At 43.7% G+C, this 15,000-nt stretch overlaps 1 protein-coding gene across 4 annotated transcripts in view; it reads left to right on the forward strand.

Moving 5' to 3' along the window:
• The window catches only part of LOC110003929 (A-kinase anchor protein 13), a 72,108-nt gene that overhangs the window by 55,952 nt on the left and 1,156 nt on the right, over positions 1-15,000 (forward strand). For 3 of the 4 annotated variants that reach the window (XM_065957454.1, XM_065957457.1, XM_065957458.1), the window contains 18 exons: positions 1-96; positions 1,428-1,545; positions 2,057-2,177; positions 3,664-3,794; positions 3,918-3,994; positions 4,860-4,926; positions 5,012-5,126; positions 6,131-6,213; positions 7,792-7,983; positions 8,133-8,288; positions 8,403-8,473; positions 8,777-8,821; positions 8,896-8,946; positions 9,029-9,223; positions 9,305-9,586; positions 9,835-9,951; positions 10,036-10,252; positions 14,700-15,000. The exon at positions 1-96 is cut by the window's left edge and continues 30 nt beyond it; the exon at positions 14,700-15,000 is cut by the window's right edge and continues 1,156 nt beyond it. In XM_065957454.1, the coding sequence (XP_065813526.1) occupies positions 1-96; positions 1,428-1,545; positions 2,057-2,177; positions 3,664-3,794; positions 3,918-3,994; positions 4,860-4,926; positions 5,012-5,126; positions 6,131-6,213; positions 7,792-7,983; positions 8,133-8,288; positions 8,403-8,473; positions 8,777-8,821; positions 8,896-8,946; positions 9,029-9,223; positions 9,305-9,586; positions 9,835-9,951; positions 10,036-10,252; positions 14,700-14,752 (2,187 nt within the window). In that variant the 3' untranslated portion in view covers positions 14,753-15,000. The remainder of the gene's footprint in view (positions 97-1,427; positions 1,546-2,056; positions 2,178-3,663; positions 3,795-3,917; positions 3,995-4,859; positions 4,927-5,011; positions 5,127-6,130; positions 6,214-7,791; positions 7,984-8,132; positions 8,289-8,402; positions 8,474-8,776; positions 8,822-8,895; positions 8,947-9,028; positions 9,224-9,304; positions 9,587-9,834; positions 9,952-10,035; positions 10,253-14,699) is intronic. The other variant, XM_065957456.1, reaches the window with a different exon arrangement.

Consider the following 15,000-nt stretch of genomic DNA (forward strand, 5'->3'; position numbering starts at 1 on the left):
AAGGTCTACGGGAAGTTCTGCAGTCGCCATAATGAAGCTGTGAACCTTTACAAAGATCTGCACGCCAAAGACAAACGCTTCCAGGCCTTCATCAAGGTCAGAATCCTGCAACACCCCCTCTATATATCATATATCTATATATCTATATATCATATATCTATATATCATATACCATATATCTATATCTCATATCTATATATCATATATCTATATGTCTGTATATCATATATCTATATATCATAGAGCTATATATCATATATCTATATAACATATATCTATATATCATAGAGCTATATATCATATATCTATATAACATATCTATATATCATAGATCTATATATCGTATATCTATATATCATATATCTATATATCTATATATCATATATCTATATATCTTATACCATATATCTATATCTCATATCTATATATCATATATCTATATATCTATATAGCATATATCTATATATCTTATATCTATATATCTATATATCTTATACCATATATCTATATCTCATATCTATATATCATATATCTATATATCATAGATCTATATATCGTATATCTATATATCATATATCTATATATCATATATCTATATATCTATATATCTTATACCATATATCTATATCTCATATCTATATATCATATATCTATATATCTGTATATCATATATCTATATATCTATATATCTTATATCTATATATCTATATATCTTATACCATATATCTATATCTCATATCTATATATCATATATCTATATATCTGTATATCATATATCTATATATCTATATACCATATATCTATATCTCATATCTATATATCATATATCTATATATCTATATAGCATATATCTATATATCTTATATCTATATATCATATATCTTATACCATATATCTATATCTCATATCTATATATCTATATATCTGTATATCATATATCTATATATCATATATCTATGTATCATATCTATATATCATATATCTATATATCTATGTATCATACATCTATATATCATATATCTATGTATCATATATCTATATATATCATATATCTATATATCTATGTATCATATATCTATATATCATATATCTATGTATCATATATCTATATATCTATATATCTATGTATCATATATCTATATATCATATATCTATGTATCATATATCTATATATCTATATATCTGTATATCATATATCTATATATCTATATATCATATATCTATGTATCATATATCTATATATCATATATCTATATATCTATGTATCATACATCTATCATCATCCTCGTGCTTAAATCCTCAATACACTGTGTGTGTGTGTCTGTGTGTGTGTGTGTGTGATTGTGTGTGAATGTGTGTGTGTGTGTGTGTGTGTGTGTGTGTGTGTGTGTGTGTGTGTGTGTGGTTGTGTGTGTGTGTGTGTGCAGAGGATGATGAGCAGCAGCATTGTGCGCAGGCTCAGTATCCCAGAATGCATCCTGTTGGTCACTCAGAGGATCACCAAGTATCCTGTTCTAATCCAGAGGATCCTGCAGCACACCAAAGGTGAACACACACACAGACACACACACACACACACACACACACACACACACAGACAGAAACACACACACACACACACACACTTAGTGTCATTAATTTTGTGTTATTAAAATGTTGCTTTCAGCTGAAACACAACATGTAGTGTTAGTCAGACGTGTTGACACAGAAACTGTTTCAACACGTCTGGATCAGAACCAGCAGCAGCTCGTCTGACACGTTATTCTAGGTCAGAACGCTGTGTTAGTGCTAGACCTGCCAATCACAGGTAGCCCCGCCCTAACTCCTCCCACAATCACCAGTGACCATATCTGGATTAGTATGGTCACTTCCTTACTATCAGTGGAGTCGCCCCCTAGTGGACGTTAGAGAGACACTTTTAGAGGCTACATTCCTGTGTGTGTGTGTGTGTGTGTGTGTGTGTGTGTGTGTGTGTGTGTGTGTGTGTGTGTGTGTGTGTGTGTGTGTGTGTGTCTGTGTGTGTGTGTGTGTGTGTGTGTGTGACTGTGTGTTACAGAGTCAGAAGAGGACCACAGCAGTGTGTGTGAGGCTCTGCGCTGTGTGAAGGAGCTCATCACTTCTGTGGACAGTAAAGTCAACGAGCAGGAGAAGAAGCAGAGACTGAGGGAGGTGTACAGGTAAACACACACACACACACACACACACACACACACACACACACACACACACACACACACAGGCACACACTACACACTGTGTGTGTAAGTGACCTCACAGAGTCAAAATGAATGTACAAAGAGACTGAGGGCCTGATTTACTGAGCTCCTAATTAAAGAGTACTAAATTGTGTGTTCACTCCAAAAGTTTGCACGTTTGGTGAGTGTGTGATTTGCGGGTGATCGACTAAGAGCATTTGCGTGAATGACACCAGGTGCAAACCTTGTGGAGGCGGAGCTATTTAAGTTAGGTTGTTCTACTGGTTTACATCACGGAGAGTTTGGACAGAAAGCAGGACGACTGCAAGCGCAAAACAGGTATTAGAGAGAGAGGCAAATAAACACACAATACTTTAGAGTTATAGGAGATAAATCTGAATATTACAAAGAACATGTGGTTATAAGAAAACCTGGGCATTAAACAGGGCCTCTCTTTTCTTCATCTTAAGAATAAAGTGTCATACATTGAGCAGGAGGTGTGAGCTGTGTCCTCTGTGGACCGGGCGCTCTACACTCCCTGTTGTTGTGCAGCAGACAGCTGGTCAGCGCTGCGTCTGATCGGACATGAATGATCTGGAAAGAGGTATTGAAGACGGGAGTACAAACAGTGGTGAGGTCCCCCCATCAGAGCGTCCTACAGAGTAGCAGCAGCTTTAGAGGGAGGAGACGAGCACATTATGGAGAGGAGCGCACCGCAGGGGGCGAGCTGGAGGAGAGACGCACGACCCGAGAAAAAGGAAATCCCAGTTTAACATATAATGTTGGTGAGAAGAGGGAAACAGGAAGAAATAAATGTCAATGTTGAAATTCTTTAGAATGCAGAGGCTGTGGATGTTCAGTTTTCTTTGGCAACAACAGCCTGTAGTTTAATCACGGTGTTTCTCTTCCTTAACGATTAGAATACTGAATCAAATTAAAAAATAAATGCATGACATTTATTTTTCTGTCATTACATTCCAAACATATTAACATGTGTGGAGAATAACGTGATCTGTATGCCTTCTTTGATTGAGCCTATGTCTCCTCCTAACTTCAATAACAGCAGCCTGTTGTGTGTAACACTGGTCTCCTGGGTTAGCACCTTCTTTTCAAAGGTGTTAAATTCAGACACCGTCACAATCACCTCAGTTTTTGTCAGGCTTGGTAAATCACAATGTGTGTACTAACTTAACTTGTTTACATTTTCTCCTTTCTAGGGCAGAAACGCCCCATATTGAATATTCATTAAGTCAAACGTACTAAATGGACAATGCGTGTTTTGTTCATATGAAAGATTCAATCCTCACTGCACTCCGTTAGTAGATCAGTTAACACATGCTTTGCTAGTGGTATCAAGTTTGCACACGTTTTAAGACACACAAACCTTTAGTAAATCAGGCCCTGAGTGATTAAAGCAGTCTGAACCCTGACGTGTGTGTGTGTGTGTGTGTGTGTGTGTTGTGTGCAGCCGCACTGACAGTAAGTCCATCATGAGGATGAAGAGCGGTCAGATGTTTGCTAAAGAGGATCTGATCAGAGGGAGGAGGCTGCTGCATGACGGAGCGCTGCAGCTCAAGAACTCAGCTGGACGTCTCAAAGGTTCCTCCTGTTCTCCATCACACACACACACACACACACACACACACACACACACACACACACACACACACAGTTCAACATGTGTGTAAAAGGTGTTTTAATGTGTGTGTGTCCATGCTGCAGAGGTGCAGGCCATGCTGCTGTCTGACGTGCTCGTGTTCCTGCAGGAGAAGGACACCAAATATGTGTTCGCCTCTTTGGTCAGTGACATCATCTTTCTGTGTTTTATTTGTAAATATATATATATATATATATATATATATATATATATATATATACATTTTTAACAAATTTAAATTTTTTAAATTCTTCAAAATCTATGTGCAATCTTTCTTTCTAAAATGTAAAACGCTGATCAGATTGATTTCAGAGTTAATGATTTATGAGATGGAACATACAGTTAACCAATCAGTATTATAACATTTTAGTTGATAACTCAACATATCTATCTTTCTTTAAAAACAGCCAGTGTTTGGGTAGTGACCAGTATTTTCTTTGTAGTGTTTTATCATATTCCTTCAACCTTGTTGTTTAATATTAACTCATAACATGCCTGATGTTGGGAATATTACACACAAATGTGAAGTGGTCAATAAAATAATTTATTCTTGAAGGAAAATGTTCATCCATGACCATATAGTTCAAATATTACTTATCCTTTGCTGTAAATAGATGATTGAGATGATGATAGTTATAGAAACTCACTGAGACTTTGGAACACATTGATTTCAAAATGATGAGATTTAACTGCTAACCATTCCATTTTGTCACTACCGAACTTGACCATATGATTCAGTAGTGACAATTCTACCTAATTTAGAGCATAATTAAAGAATGCTAGCAAGCACATCTTTGAAGAGTACACACATAGAAACATAATCATTTACATACATACAGTGTGTTTACACAGTTTAGACAGTTTGCAGGAGGTGCCATGATATGAAACAGCTGTTGATATGGTTAGTTTTTTATGAGTCATATTGAAGTTTAATATTCTGGTAATATGACACCCATGTGATCCGTTGTCATGGTAACTGAGATGTGTTTCCTCCTGTGTGTGTTTAGGATCAGCGCTCCACAGTCATCTCTCTGCAGAACCTGATCGTCAGAGAGGTGGCCAACGAGGAGCGAGGTCAGTCCCTGCTGTACGCATGACTATAACATGCTCGTCTGTGATTGGTTGATATGAGTCCCTGACCAGGTGTTCGTCTCTGCAGGACTCTTTCTGATCACGGCGGGCATCGAGAGGCCGGAGATGGTGGAGGTGCTCGCCAGCAGCAAGGAGGAGAGAAACACGTGGAGAGCTATCATACAGGACGCCATGCACTGCATGTGAGCACACACACACACACACACACACACACACACACACACACACACACACACACACACACACACACACACACACACACACACACACACACACACACACACACACACAGTTGTGTCCCATCAGTTAAAGGAGCAGTATGTAACTCTGACCCCTAGTGTTTAAAATGGGTACTGCAGTCTAAATTCTAAACATCATGGAGAGCTGTCTCCCCCCCCCCTCCTCTCTATAGTGGATGCTCACTCAGGTCACCATGTGGTGGACTCTGAAGCTTCAGTGTTTATCCAGCTCTGCATGGGTCTGTAAACCTTTCTGTGTTCTAACCTCTCTCCATTTTTCAAAAGCATCTCCAATATTGATCCTAGTTTGAGCACGTTTCTGCTCGTGGAGCTTATTAGAAACATGCAGAGGCTTTTTAGGTCGGGTACAATCACTTCTATCTGAACCACTTCTCTTGACCGCTTCCATCGCTGCAACACCTGTTGACCTGATAACTGCTCTCATATCTGACAAACCGAGGGGCGTCCAAAACGGCCGTGTGGGGGCGTGTCTTAAAAGCGCCTACCTTCTCTGGTCCAAACAAATCCAGAGCATTCAGGAGCAGAATCTAAAGTTAGAAGGAGGACATACTGGCTGCTGTGTTGTTGTCAGAGAAGCCAGCACTTCAACATAGCATGTTTCCTTAATGATCAGAGAGTAAGATACCTTTATCATCTCACTCTCTACACAGCTCACTGATTGGACCTTTACAGATTGAATCAGTAAAATTCATAAGCAGGTCTTTTATAAAGTGACCAGATAATGAAAGCTCAATATATATATATATATATATATATATATATATATATATATATATATATATATATATATATATATATATATATTTCCTCATTGGTACACAGCAAGGACCCGAAGCGCCATCTGCTGGTCAGACCGACACACATGTTTTTATCAGAGAAACTTTTGAAAGTTGTTGGGAGTTTAAAATCTGTGCTTGTGTGGACAGAGAGAAAGACGAAGACGAGGGAGTCCCGAGTGAGACGGAGGAGGATCGGAAACAGCAGGAGAGCAGAGCCAAGGAGATCAGAGGTAAATACACACACACACACACACACACACACACACACACACACGTTAACCAGGGTTAGATCTATGGAGCTATTATTGTGGCAAAACTATTTGAATATGCGTACACAAATGTGTGTCTGACCATCTGCAAACACATTAGTGGGCTTTGTTGCCCTGAGCTCAGGCTCATAGGCTGCCAGTCTGCAGTAGCACCCAGTGAGTTCATGACGGACATTACTGAGCTGGATGTTGTGGGTGCAGTTTTACTGAGGAGGCTACGATGGAGGGTCCATTATGTAGTTTGTGTTTTTGAAATGTGTTTCCTGTACAGTGCGGGCAAAGCGGTACGCAGCCTGGCAGCCTATGAGCCTGAGCTCAGGGCAACAAAGCCCACTAATGTGTTTGCAGATTGTCAGACACACATTTCTTTTTTTTTTTTTAACAATATGTTTACTGAGTTTTAAAAAAAATTCCAAATCCAAGACACACAATTACAATTAAATAAATTCTAAGGAAAAAAAAAAAAGATCTACACATGCACATATATACACAGTTATGAAATAAGGGGGGACAAATTAAAATATAATAATAATATAAAATAAGAAAATAAAAAACTTTAAGTACAAAATGCTGCAACATTCTTACTGTCCGTATTAATTAAAAATAACCAAATGGAGTAACATTTCCATAGATGATTTGTTAATCACAAATATTCTGCCCAAAAACAGTTTGTACAAAAACGACCACAATTACAGACACTTTACCTCTTTACCAGCCGAGCTCAAAATATGTGACAGATCTTTATCCCGAAGAAAATTAATATATAGGCCTCAGATATTGTCAAATAATTCTAGTTTGTCTTTAAGTGTATATGTTATCTTTTCCATTTCATTAAACCACCATGTAATACTCTACCACTGTTTTTCCATGTTAATGCTATTCTTCTTTTAGCCTGCAATATGCAGAGGTCTACAAAGACTCGTTCTCTGCGTGTCATATTACGTCCTTTTGGGTAGATACCAAGAAGAAAAAACTAAAAAACTTGTGTTCTAAAATAATTGAAATGATAAAAACTCCTGCATTACACGTCTGACTTTTTGGACATTTCCATACGCAATGGTAAAATGTACCTTTGTCCTCCCCACACCTGTTACATACGTCTGGGATGTTGGGGTTAAATTTGTTCTATAAATTCTCATTAACCAATCGTATGGAAGCAGTTTTAAACGAGTGTTACCTGTTTGAGTCTGTGCTTTATTGCATGCCTTATCCCATTCTTCATTTGAGATTTCGTCGGACACACATTTGTGGATCTTGCACGGCAGGAGTGTTGTAAAAGTCACGTCATGTAAAATGACAGCCAATGGCGAGGCCCGCCTCATTTGTAAGCGACCATTTGTGTTTATTTTCAGGATTTACAGCTGAAAAGGTTCACTGCCATTAATAAATCAGTAAATATTTCAGAATTGGTCTTCATATTTGCAGATTAGTTTACGCATTTGTGGATCTGTGTACGCATATTCAAATAGTTTTGCCACAGTAACATCTGTGTATAGATCAAAGAGGCGTTCACGTCATGAAACGTGTGATTTGTTTCAGAGCTGCTGCGTCAGAAGGATGAGCAGATCGTCTCTCTGCTGGAGGAAAAGGTTCACATCTTCAGAGACCTGGGAGACTGTAGCCCCGCCCCCGATGACAGGACACCACCTGTCAGAGAGCGCATGTTATTCAGGGCCACTGCTGATGATGTCACAAAAGGGGAGCCAATCATAAAGGACGCTCTGAGGGAAGGTGAGCAGGTTGTGTGTTACAGAGATTATGTGTGTGTGTGTGTGTGTGTGTGTGTGTGTGTGTGTGTGTGTGTGTGTGTGTGTGTGTGTGTGTGTGTGTGTGTGTGTGTGTGTGTGTGTGTGTGTGTAATCTGTCTAATGTGTGTGCAGTGGAGACGCTGAGCGCTCTGGTCCAAAGTGGAGTAGGTGGAGCAGGGTGCAGTACCGCCGGCGGCCTGACAGGGGGCGGTGTTGGCCCTGTGTGTCTGCCCAGGAGAGCTGAGACGTTCGGAGGCTTCGACAGTCATCAGATGAACATCAGCAAGAGTGAGACACACACACACGTTAAAGATGACTCCTACACACACGCTCCACCTGACAGTAGGTGTGTTTCAGCCAATCAGACGCCTCCCTCACTCCTCATTGTGTCTGTGTCCTCAGATGGAGAAAAGGAGGAGGGGGATGAATCACTGGACCTCCGCAGGACTGAATCAGACAGCGTGCTGAAGAAGGTATGTGTGTGTGTGTGTGTGTGTGTGTGTGTGTGTGTGTGTGTGTGTGTGTGAGGTGCTGGTTTGATCTCTGAACTTCATCAACACTGCAGGATCTCAAAGTGTTCCTACAGACAGCTGAAGAGAGACAGGAAACGTTGGGAGAAGAGAGTAGGGGGATTTAAATTCTGTCATTGTTACAACCCTATTAAGAAGTGTGTGTGTGTGTGTCTGTGTGTGTCTGTGTGTGTGTGTGTGTGTGTGTGTGTGTGTGTGTGTGTGTGTGTGTGTGTGTGTGTGTGTGTGTGTGTGTGTGTTCCTCAGGGAGCCACAGCCAGCCTGCAGATGCTGCTGAAGAGAAACAATGAGGTGAGAGTGTGACCTGCTGGTTCTGTTGTTCTCCATGCTGAATGAAGCTTCATGTGATGATTCTGTTTCTCCAGCAGGTTCAGCACAGTGTGACATACCTGCACGACCTGCTGCTGTCCCTGCAGGTACCCCACACACACACACACACTCACACACTCACACGGTAACAATAGGGCTGTGTTAACACTCCTCCTCTTCTTCCTGCAGGCTGTGGTGGTCCAGCAGGACTCGTTCATTGAGGACCAGCGTCAGGCCCTGAGCGACCGGCTCACTGCCAACTCCTCCAGGCACTCCTCCTCCTCCTCACTGTCCTCCTCTTCCTCCTCCCGGCCCTCCTCCCTCATCGAGCAGGAGAAACACAGGAGTCTGGAGAGGCAGCGGCAGGAGGCGGCCAGCCTGCAGGTCCTCTCTCTCACCACATGATGCTTCAACGCTTCAGGTCTGCATCACACTGCTCCTCACTGTCTCTGTGCTTTGTTTCAGAAACAGCAGGCTGCTCACCAGGAGGAGAGGAGGAGGAGGGAGAAGGCGTGGGAGCTGAAGGAGAAGGGTCTGGCAGAGCGGGAGGAGAGGCTGAGGGTGGAGGAGGAGGACACCAGCAGGAGGCGTCAGGAGCTGGCGGAGGACAGAGAGACGCTGCAGAAGAAGAAGGAGGAGTACCAGAGGGAGCTGGAGAGGCTGAGGGAGGCACAGAGGAGGCTGGAGAGAGACAAGGAGGTGCTAAGGAGGGACACAGAGAGCCTGGAGGCCATGAGGAGAGAGGAGGTCAGACTCATATTGGGACTGAAACGTCTGCAGTTTCTGTTGATTAAAACAATAAAGTGCCAAATGTTGGGTGCAGGACTATTGTTGTTGCCATGGTAACATACAAGCATGGATATCACTTAATTTAAATAGAATCATCTCAAAGTTGAACCTTTTGACAGTTGAACCGGTGCTCCTGCATCACAACGTGTGACAGGAGTGGTTTAAAGATGACTCACTGACTCTCTTATGTCTCTGTGTTGTCACAGTCAGAGCAGCTCCAGAGGTACCAGCGGACCCCCTCCACCACCTCTGAGGACTCCATCAGGTTCCACAGCTCCGGATCTCTGGAACTGGACTCAAAAGAAGCTGAAGAAACCAAAGAGGTAAACAAGCGGACCAAATCTCCTGTAGAATGCTTACAGGCTGAGAGGAGAGTGCATAACTGTAAACACTCTGTTCTCCACCAGGTGGTGCTCTCTTCCTCGGCACCGACCAAAGAACCTTTCCTCCGCATCGGATCCAAGAGGATGGGTAAAAACTTTAACCCCTTTTCATCCTCCTCATCCTCGTCCTCCTCTAAAGCTCAGGGAGCAGAGAAGGAGTCCCAGCTACCCAGCAGACTACTGCAGCTGACCAAACCCAAAGAGAAGAAGGACAAGAAGAAGAAGAAGAGCAAAGACACAGGTGAGAGGAACACACACTCCTGCAGACGTTACAGTCTGTTTACTTGCTGCAGACGTTACAGTCTGTTTACCTGCAGACGTTACAGACTGTTTACCTGCTGCAGACATTACAGTCTGTTTACCTGCAGACGTTACAGACTGTTTACTTGCTGCAGACGTTACAGTCTGTTTACCTGCAGACGTTACAGACTGTTTACTTGCTGCAGACGTTACAGTCTGTTTACCTGCAGACGTTACAGTCTGTTTACCTGCTGCAGACGTTATAGTCTGTTTACCTACTGCAGACGTTACAGTCTGTTTACCTGCAGACGTTACAGTCTGTTTACCTGCAGACGTTACAGACTGTTTACCTGCTGCAGACGTTACAGTCTGTTTACCTGCTGCAGACGTTACAGTCTGTTTACCTGCAGACGTTACAGACTGTTTACCTGCTGCAGACGTTACAGTCTGTTTACCCGCTGCAGACGTTACAGTCTGTTTACCTGCAGACGTTACAGTCTGTTTACCTGCAGACGTTACAGACTGTTTACCTGCTGCAGACGTTACAGTCTGTTTACCTGCTGCAGACGTTACAGTCTGTTTACCTGCTGCAGACGTTACAGTCTGTTTACCTGCTGCAGACGTTACAGTCTGTTTACCTGCAGACGTTACAGACTGTTTACCTGCTGCAGACGTTACAGTCTGTTTACCCGCTGCAGACGTTACAGCCTGTTTACCTGCTGCAGACATTACAGTCTGTTTACCTGCTGCAGACGTTATAGTCTGTTTACCTGCTGCAGACGTTACAGTCTGTTTACCTGCAGACGTTACAGTCTGTTTACCTGCAGACATTACAGTCTGTTTACCTGCTGCAGACGTTACAGCCTGTTTACGTGCTGCAGACTTTACAGTCTGTTTACCTGCTGCAGACGTCTGTTTACCTGCTGCAGACGTTACAGCCTGTTTACCCACTGCAGACGTTACAGTCTGTTTACCCGCTGCAGACGTTACAGCCTGTTTACCCGCTGCAGACGTTACAGTCTGTTTACCTGCAGACGTTACAGTCTGTTTACCTGCTGCAGACGTTACAGTCTGTTTACCTGCAGACGTTACAGCCTGTTTACCCGCTGCAGACGTTACGGCCTGTTTACCCGCTGCAGACGTTACAGCCTGTTTACCCGCTGCAGACGTTACGGCCTGTTTACCCGCTGCAGACGTTACAGTCTGTTTACCTGCAGACGTTACAGTCTGTTTACCTGCTGCAGACGTTACAGCCTGTTTACCTGCAGAGTTTACAGTCTGTTTACCTGCTGCAGACGTTACAGTCTGTTAACCCGCTGCAGACGTTACAGCCTGTTTACCTGCAGAGTTTACAGTCTGTTTACCTGCTGCAGACGTTACAGCCTGTTTACCTGCAGAGTTTACAGTCTGTTTACCTGCTGCAGACGTTACAGTCTGTTAACTCGCTGCAGACGTTACAGTCTGTTTACCCGCTGCAGACGTTACAGTCTGTTTACCTGCAGACGTTACGGCCTGTTTACCTGCAGACGTTACAGCCTGTTTACCTGCAGAGTTTACAGTCTGTTTACCTGCTGCAGACGTTACAGTCTGTTTACCTGCTGCAGATGTTACAGTCTGTTTACCTGCTGCAGACGTTACAGTCTGTTTACCCACTGCAGACATTACAGTCTGTTTACCCGCTGCAGACATTACAGTCTGTTTACCTGCTGCAGACGTTACAGTATGTTTACCCACTGCAGACATTACAGTCTGTTTACCTGCTGCAGACATTACAGTCTGTTTACCTGCTGCAGACGTTACAGTCTGTTTACCCACTGCAGACATTACAGTCTGTTTACCCGCTGCAGACGTTACAGTCTGTTTACCTGCTGCAGACGTTACAGTCTGTTTACCTGCTGCAGACGTTACAGTATGTTTACCCACTGCAGACATTACAGTCTGTTTACCTGCTGCAGACATTACAGTCTGTTTACCTGCTGCAGACGTTACAGTCTGTTTACCTGCAGACGTTACAGTCTGTTGACCTGCAGACGTTACAGTCTGTTTACCCGCTGCAGACGTTACAGTCTGTTTACCCGCTGCAGACGTTACAGTCTGTTTACCCGCTGCAGACGTTACAGTCTGTTGACCTGCAGACGTTACAGTCTGTTTACCTGCAGACGTTACAGTCTGTTTACCTGCAGACGTTACAGTCTGTTGACCTGCAGACGTTAGTCTGTTGACCTGCAGACGTTACAGTCTGTTTACCTGCTGCAGACGTTACAGTCTGTTTACCCGCTGCAGACGTTACAGTCTGTTGACCTGCAGACGTTACAGCCTGTTTACCTGCTGCAGACGTTACAGTCTGTTTACCTGCTGCAGACGTTACAGTCTGTTTACCCGCTGCAGACGTTACAGTCTGTTTACCTGCTGCAGACGTTACAGTCTGTTTACCTGCAGACGTTACAGTCTGTTGACCTGCAGACGTTACAGTCTGTTGACCTGCAGACGTTACAGTCTGTTTACCCGCTGCAGACGTTATAGTCTGTTTACCTGCAGACGTTACAGCCTGTTTACCTGCAGACGTTACAGTCTGTTGACCTGCAGACGTTACAGTCTGTTGACCTGCAGACGTTACAGTCTGTTTACCTGCTGCAGACGTTACAGTCTGTTTACCCGCTGCAGACATTACAGTCTGTTTACCTGCTGCAGACATTACAGTCTGTTTACCTGCTGCAGACGTTACAGTCTGTTTACCCACTGCAGACATTACAGTCTGTTTACCCGCTGCAGACGTTACAGTCTGTTTACCTGCTGCAGACGTTACAGTCTGTTTACCTGCTGCAGACGTTACAGTATGTTTACCCACTGCAGACATTACAGTCTGTTTACCTGCTGCAGACATTACAGTCTGTTTACCTGCTGCAGACGTTACAGTCTGTTTACCTGCAGACGTTACAGTCTGTTGACCTGCAGACGTTACAGTCTGTTTACCCGCTGCAGACGTTACAGTCTGTTTACCCGCTGCAGACGTTACAGTCTGTTTACCCGCTGCAGACGTTACAGTCTGTTGACCTGCAGACGTTACAGTCTGTTTACCTGCAGACGTTACAGTCTGTTTACCTGCAGACGTTACAGTCTGTTGACCTGCAGACGTTAGTCTGTTGACCTGCAGACGTTACAGTCTGTTTACCTGCTGCAGACGTTACAGTCTGTTTACCCGCTGCAGACGTTACAGTCTGTTGACCTGCAGACGTTACAGCCTGTTTACCTGCTGCAGACGTTACAGTCTGTTTACCTGCTGCAGACGTTACAGTCTGTTTACCCGCTGCAGACGTTACAGTCTGTTTACCTGCTGCAGACGTTACAGTCTGTTTACCTGCAGACGTTACAGTCTGTTGACCTGCAGACGTTACAGTCTGTTGACCTGCAGACGTTACAGTCTGTTGACCTGCAGACGTTACAGTCTGTTTACCCGCTGCAGACGTTATAGTCTGTTTACCTGCAGACGTTACAGCCTGTTTACCTGCAGACGTTACAGTCTGTTGACCTGCAGACGTTACAGTCTGTTGACCTGCAGACGTTACAGTCTGTTTACCTGCTGCAGACGTTACAGTCTGTTTACCCGCTGCAGACGTTACAGTCTGTTGACCTGCTGCAGACGTTACAGTCTGTTTACCTGCAGACGTTACAGTCTGTTTACCCGCTGCAGACGTTACAGTCTGTTTACCCGCTGCAGACGTTACAGTCTGTTGACCTGCAGACGTTACAGTCTGTTTACCTGCAGACGTTACAGTCTGTTTACCTGCAGACGTTACAGCCTGTTTACCTGCTGCAGACGTTACAGTCTGTTTACCTGCAGACGTTACAGCCTGTTTACCTGCTGCAGACGTTACAGTCTGTTTACCTGCAGACGTTACAGTCTGTTTACCCGCTGCAGACGTTACAGTCTGTTTACCCGCTGCAGACGTTACAGTCTGTTGACCTGCAGACGTTACAGTCTGTTTACCTGCTGCAGACGTTACAGTCTGTTTACCCGCTGCAGACGTTACAGTCTGTTGACCTGCAGACGTTACAGTCTGTTTACCCGCTGCAGACGTTACAGTCTGTTTACCCGCTGCAGACGTTACAGTCTGTTGACCTGCAGACGTTACAGTCTGTTTACCTGCTGCAGACGTTACAGTCTGTTGACCTGCAGACTTTACAGTCTGTTTACCTGCAGACGTTACAGTCTGTTGACCTGCAGACGTTACAGTCTGTTGACCTGCAGACGTTACAGTCTGTTTACCCGCTGCAGATGTTACAGCCTGTTTACCTGCAGACGTTACAGTCTGTTTACCCGCTGCAGACGTTATAGTCTGTTTACCTGCAGACGTTACAGCCTGTTTACCTGCAGACGTTACAGTCTGTTTACCTGCTGCAGACATCAAGAGATTCACTGTTTCACTTTTGTCTGGCTGTCTTTTTAGAGAACAAGATGGCGTCCGACCCTCAAATCGACGGAGACATCTTCTTCTGCTGAGGACAGAAAAACCTGCACACCTGAGCAGACAGCAGGTCCCAGACGGTCTCTGATCTGTGGATTTAAACCATCAGTCTGGACTCTGCTCCCGTCCTCCTGTCACACACACACACACACACACACACACACACACACATACAGACAGACACACACACACACACACACACACACACACACACAGACACACACACACACACACACACACACACACACACATACAGACAGACACACACACACACACACACAGA

This window comes from Labrus bergylta, chromosome 7 (assembly GCF_963930695.1).
Source record: "Labrus bergylta chromosome 7, fLabBer1.1, whole genome shotgun sequence".
Taxonomy (NCBI): domain Eukaryota; kingdom Metazoa; phylum Chordata; class Actinopteri; order Labriformes; family Labridae; genus Labrus; species Labrus bergylta.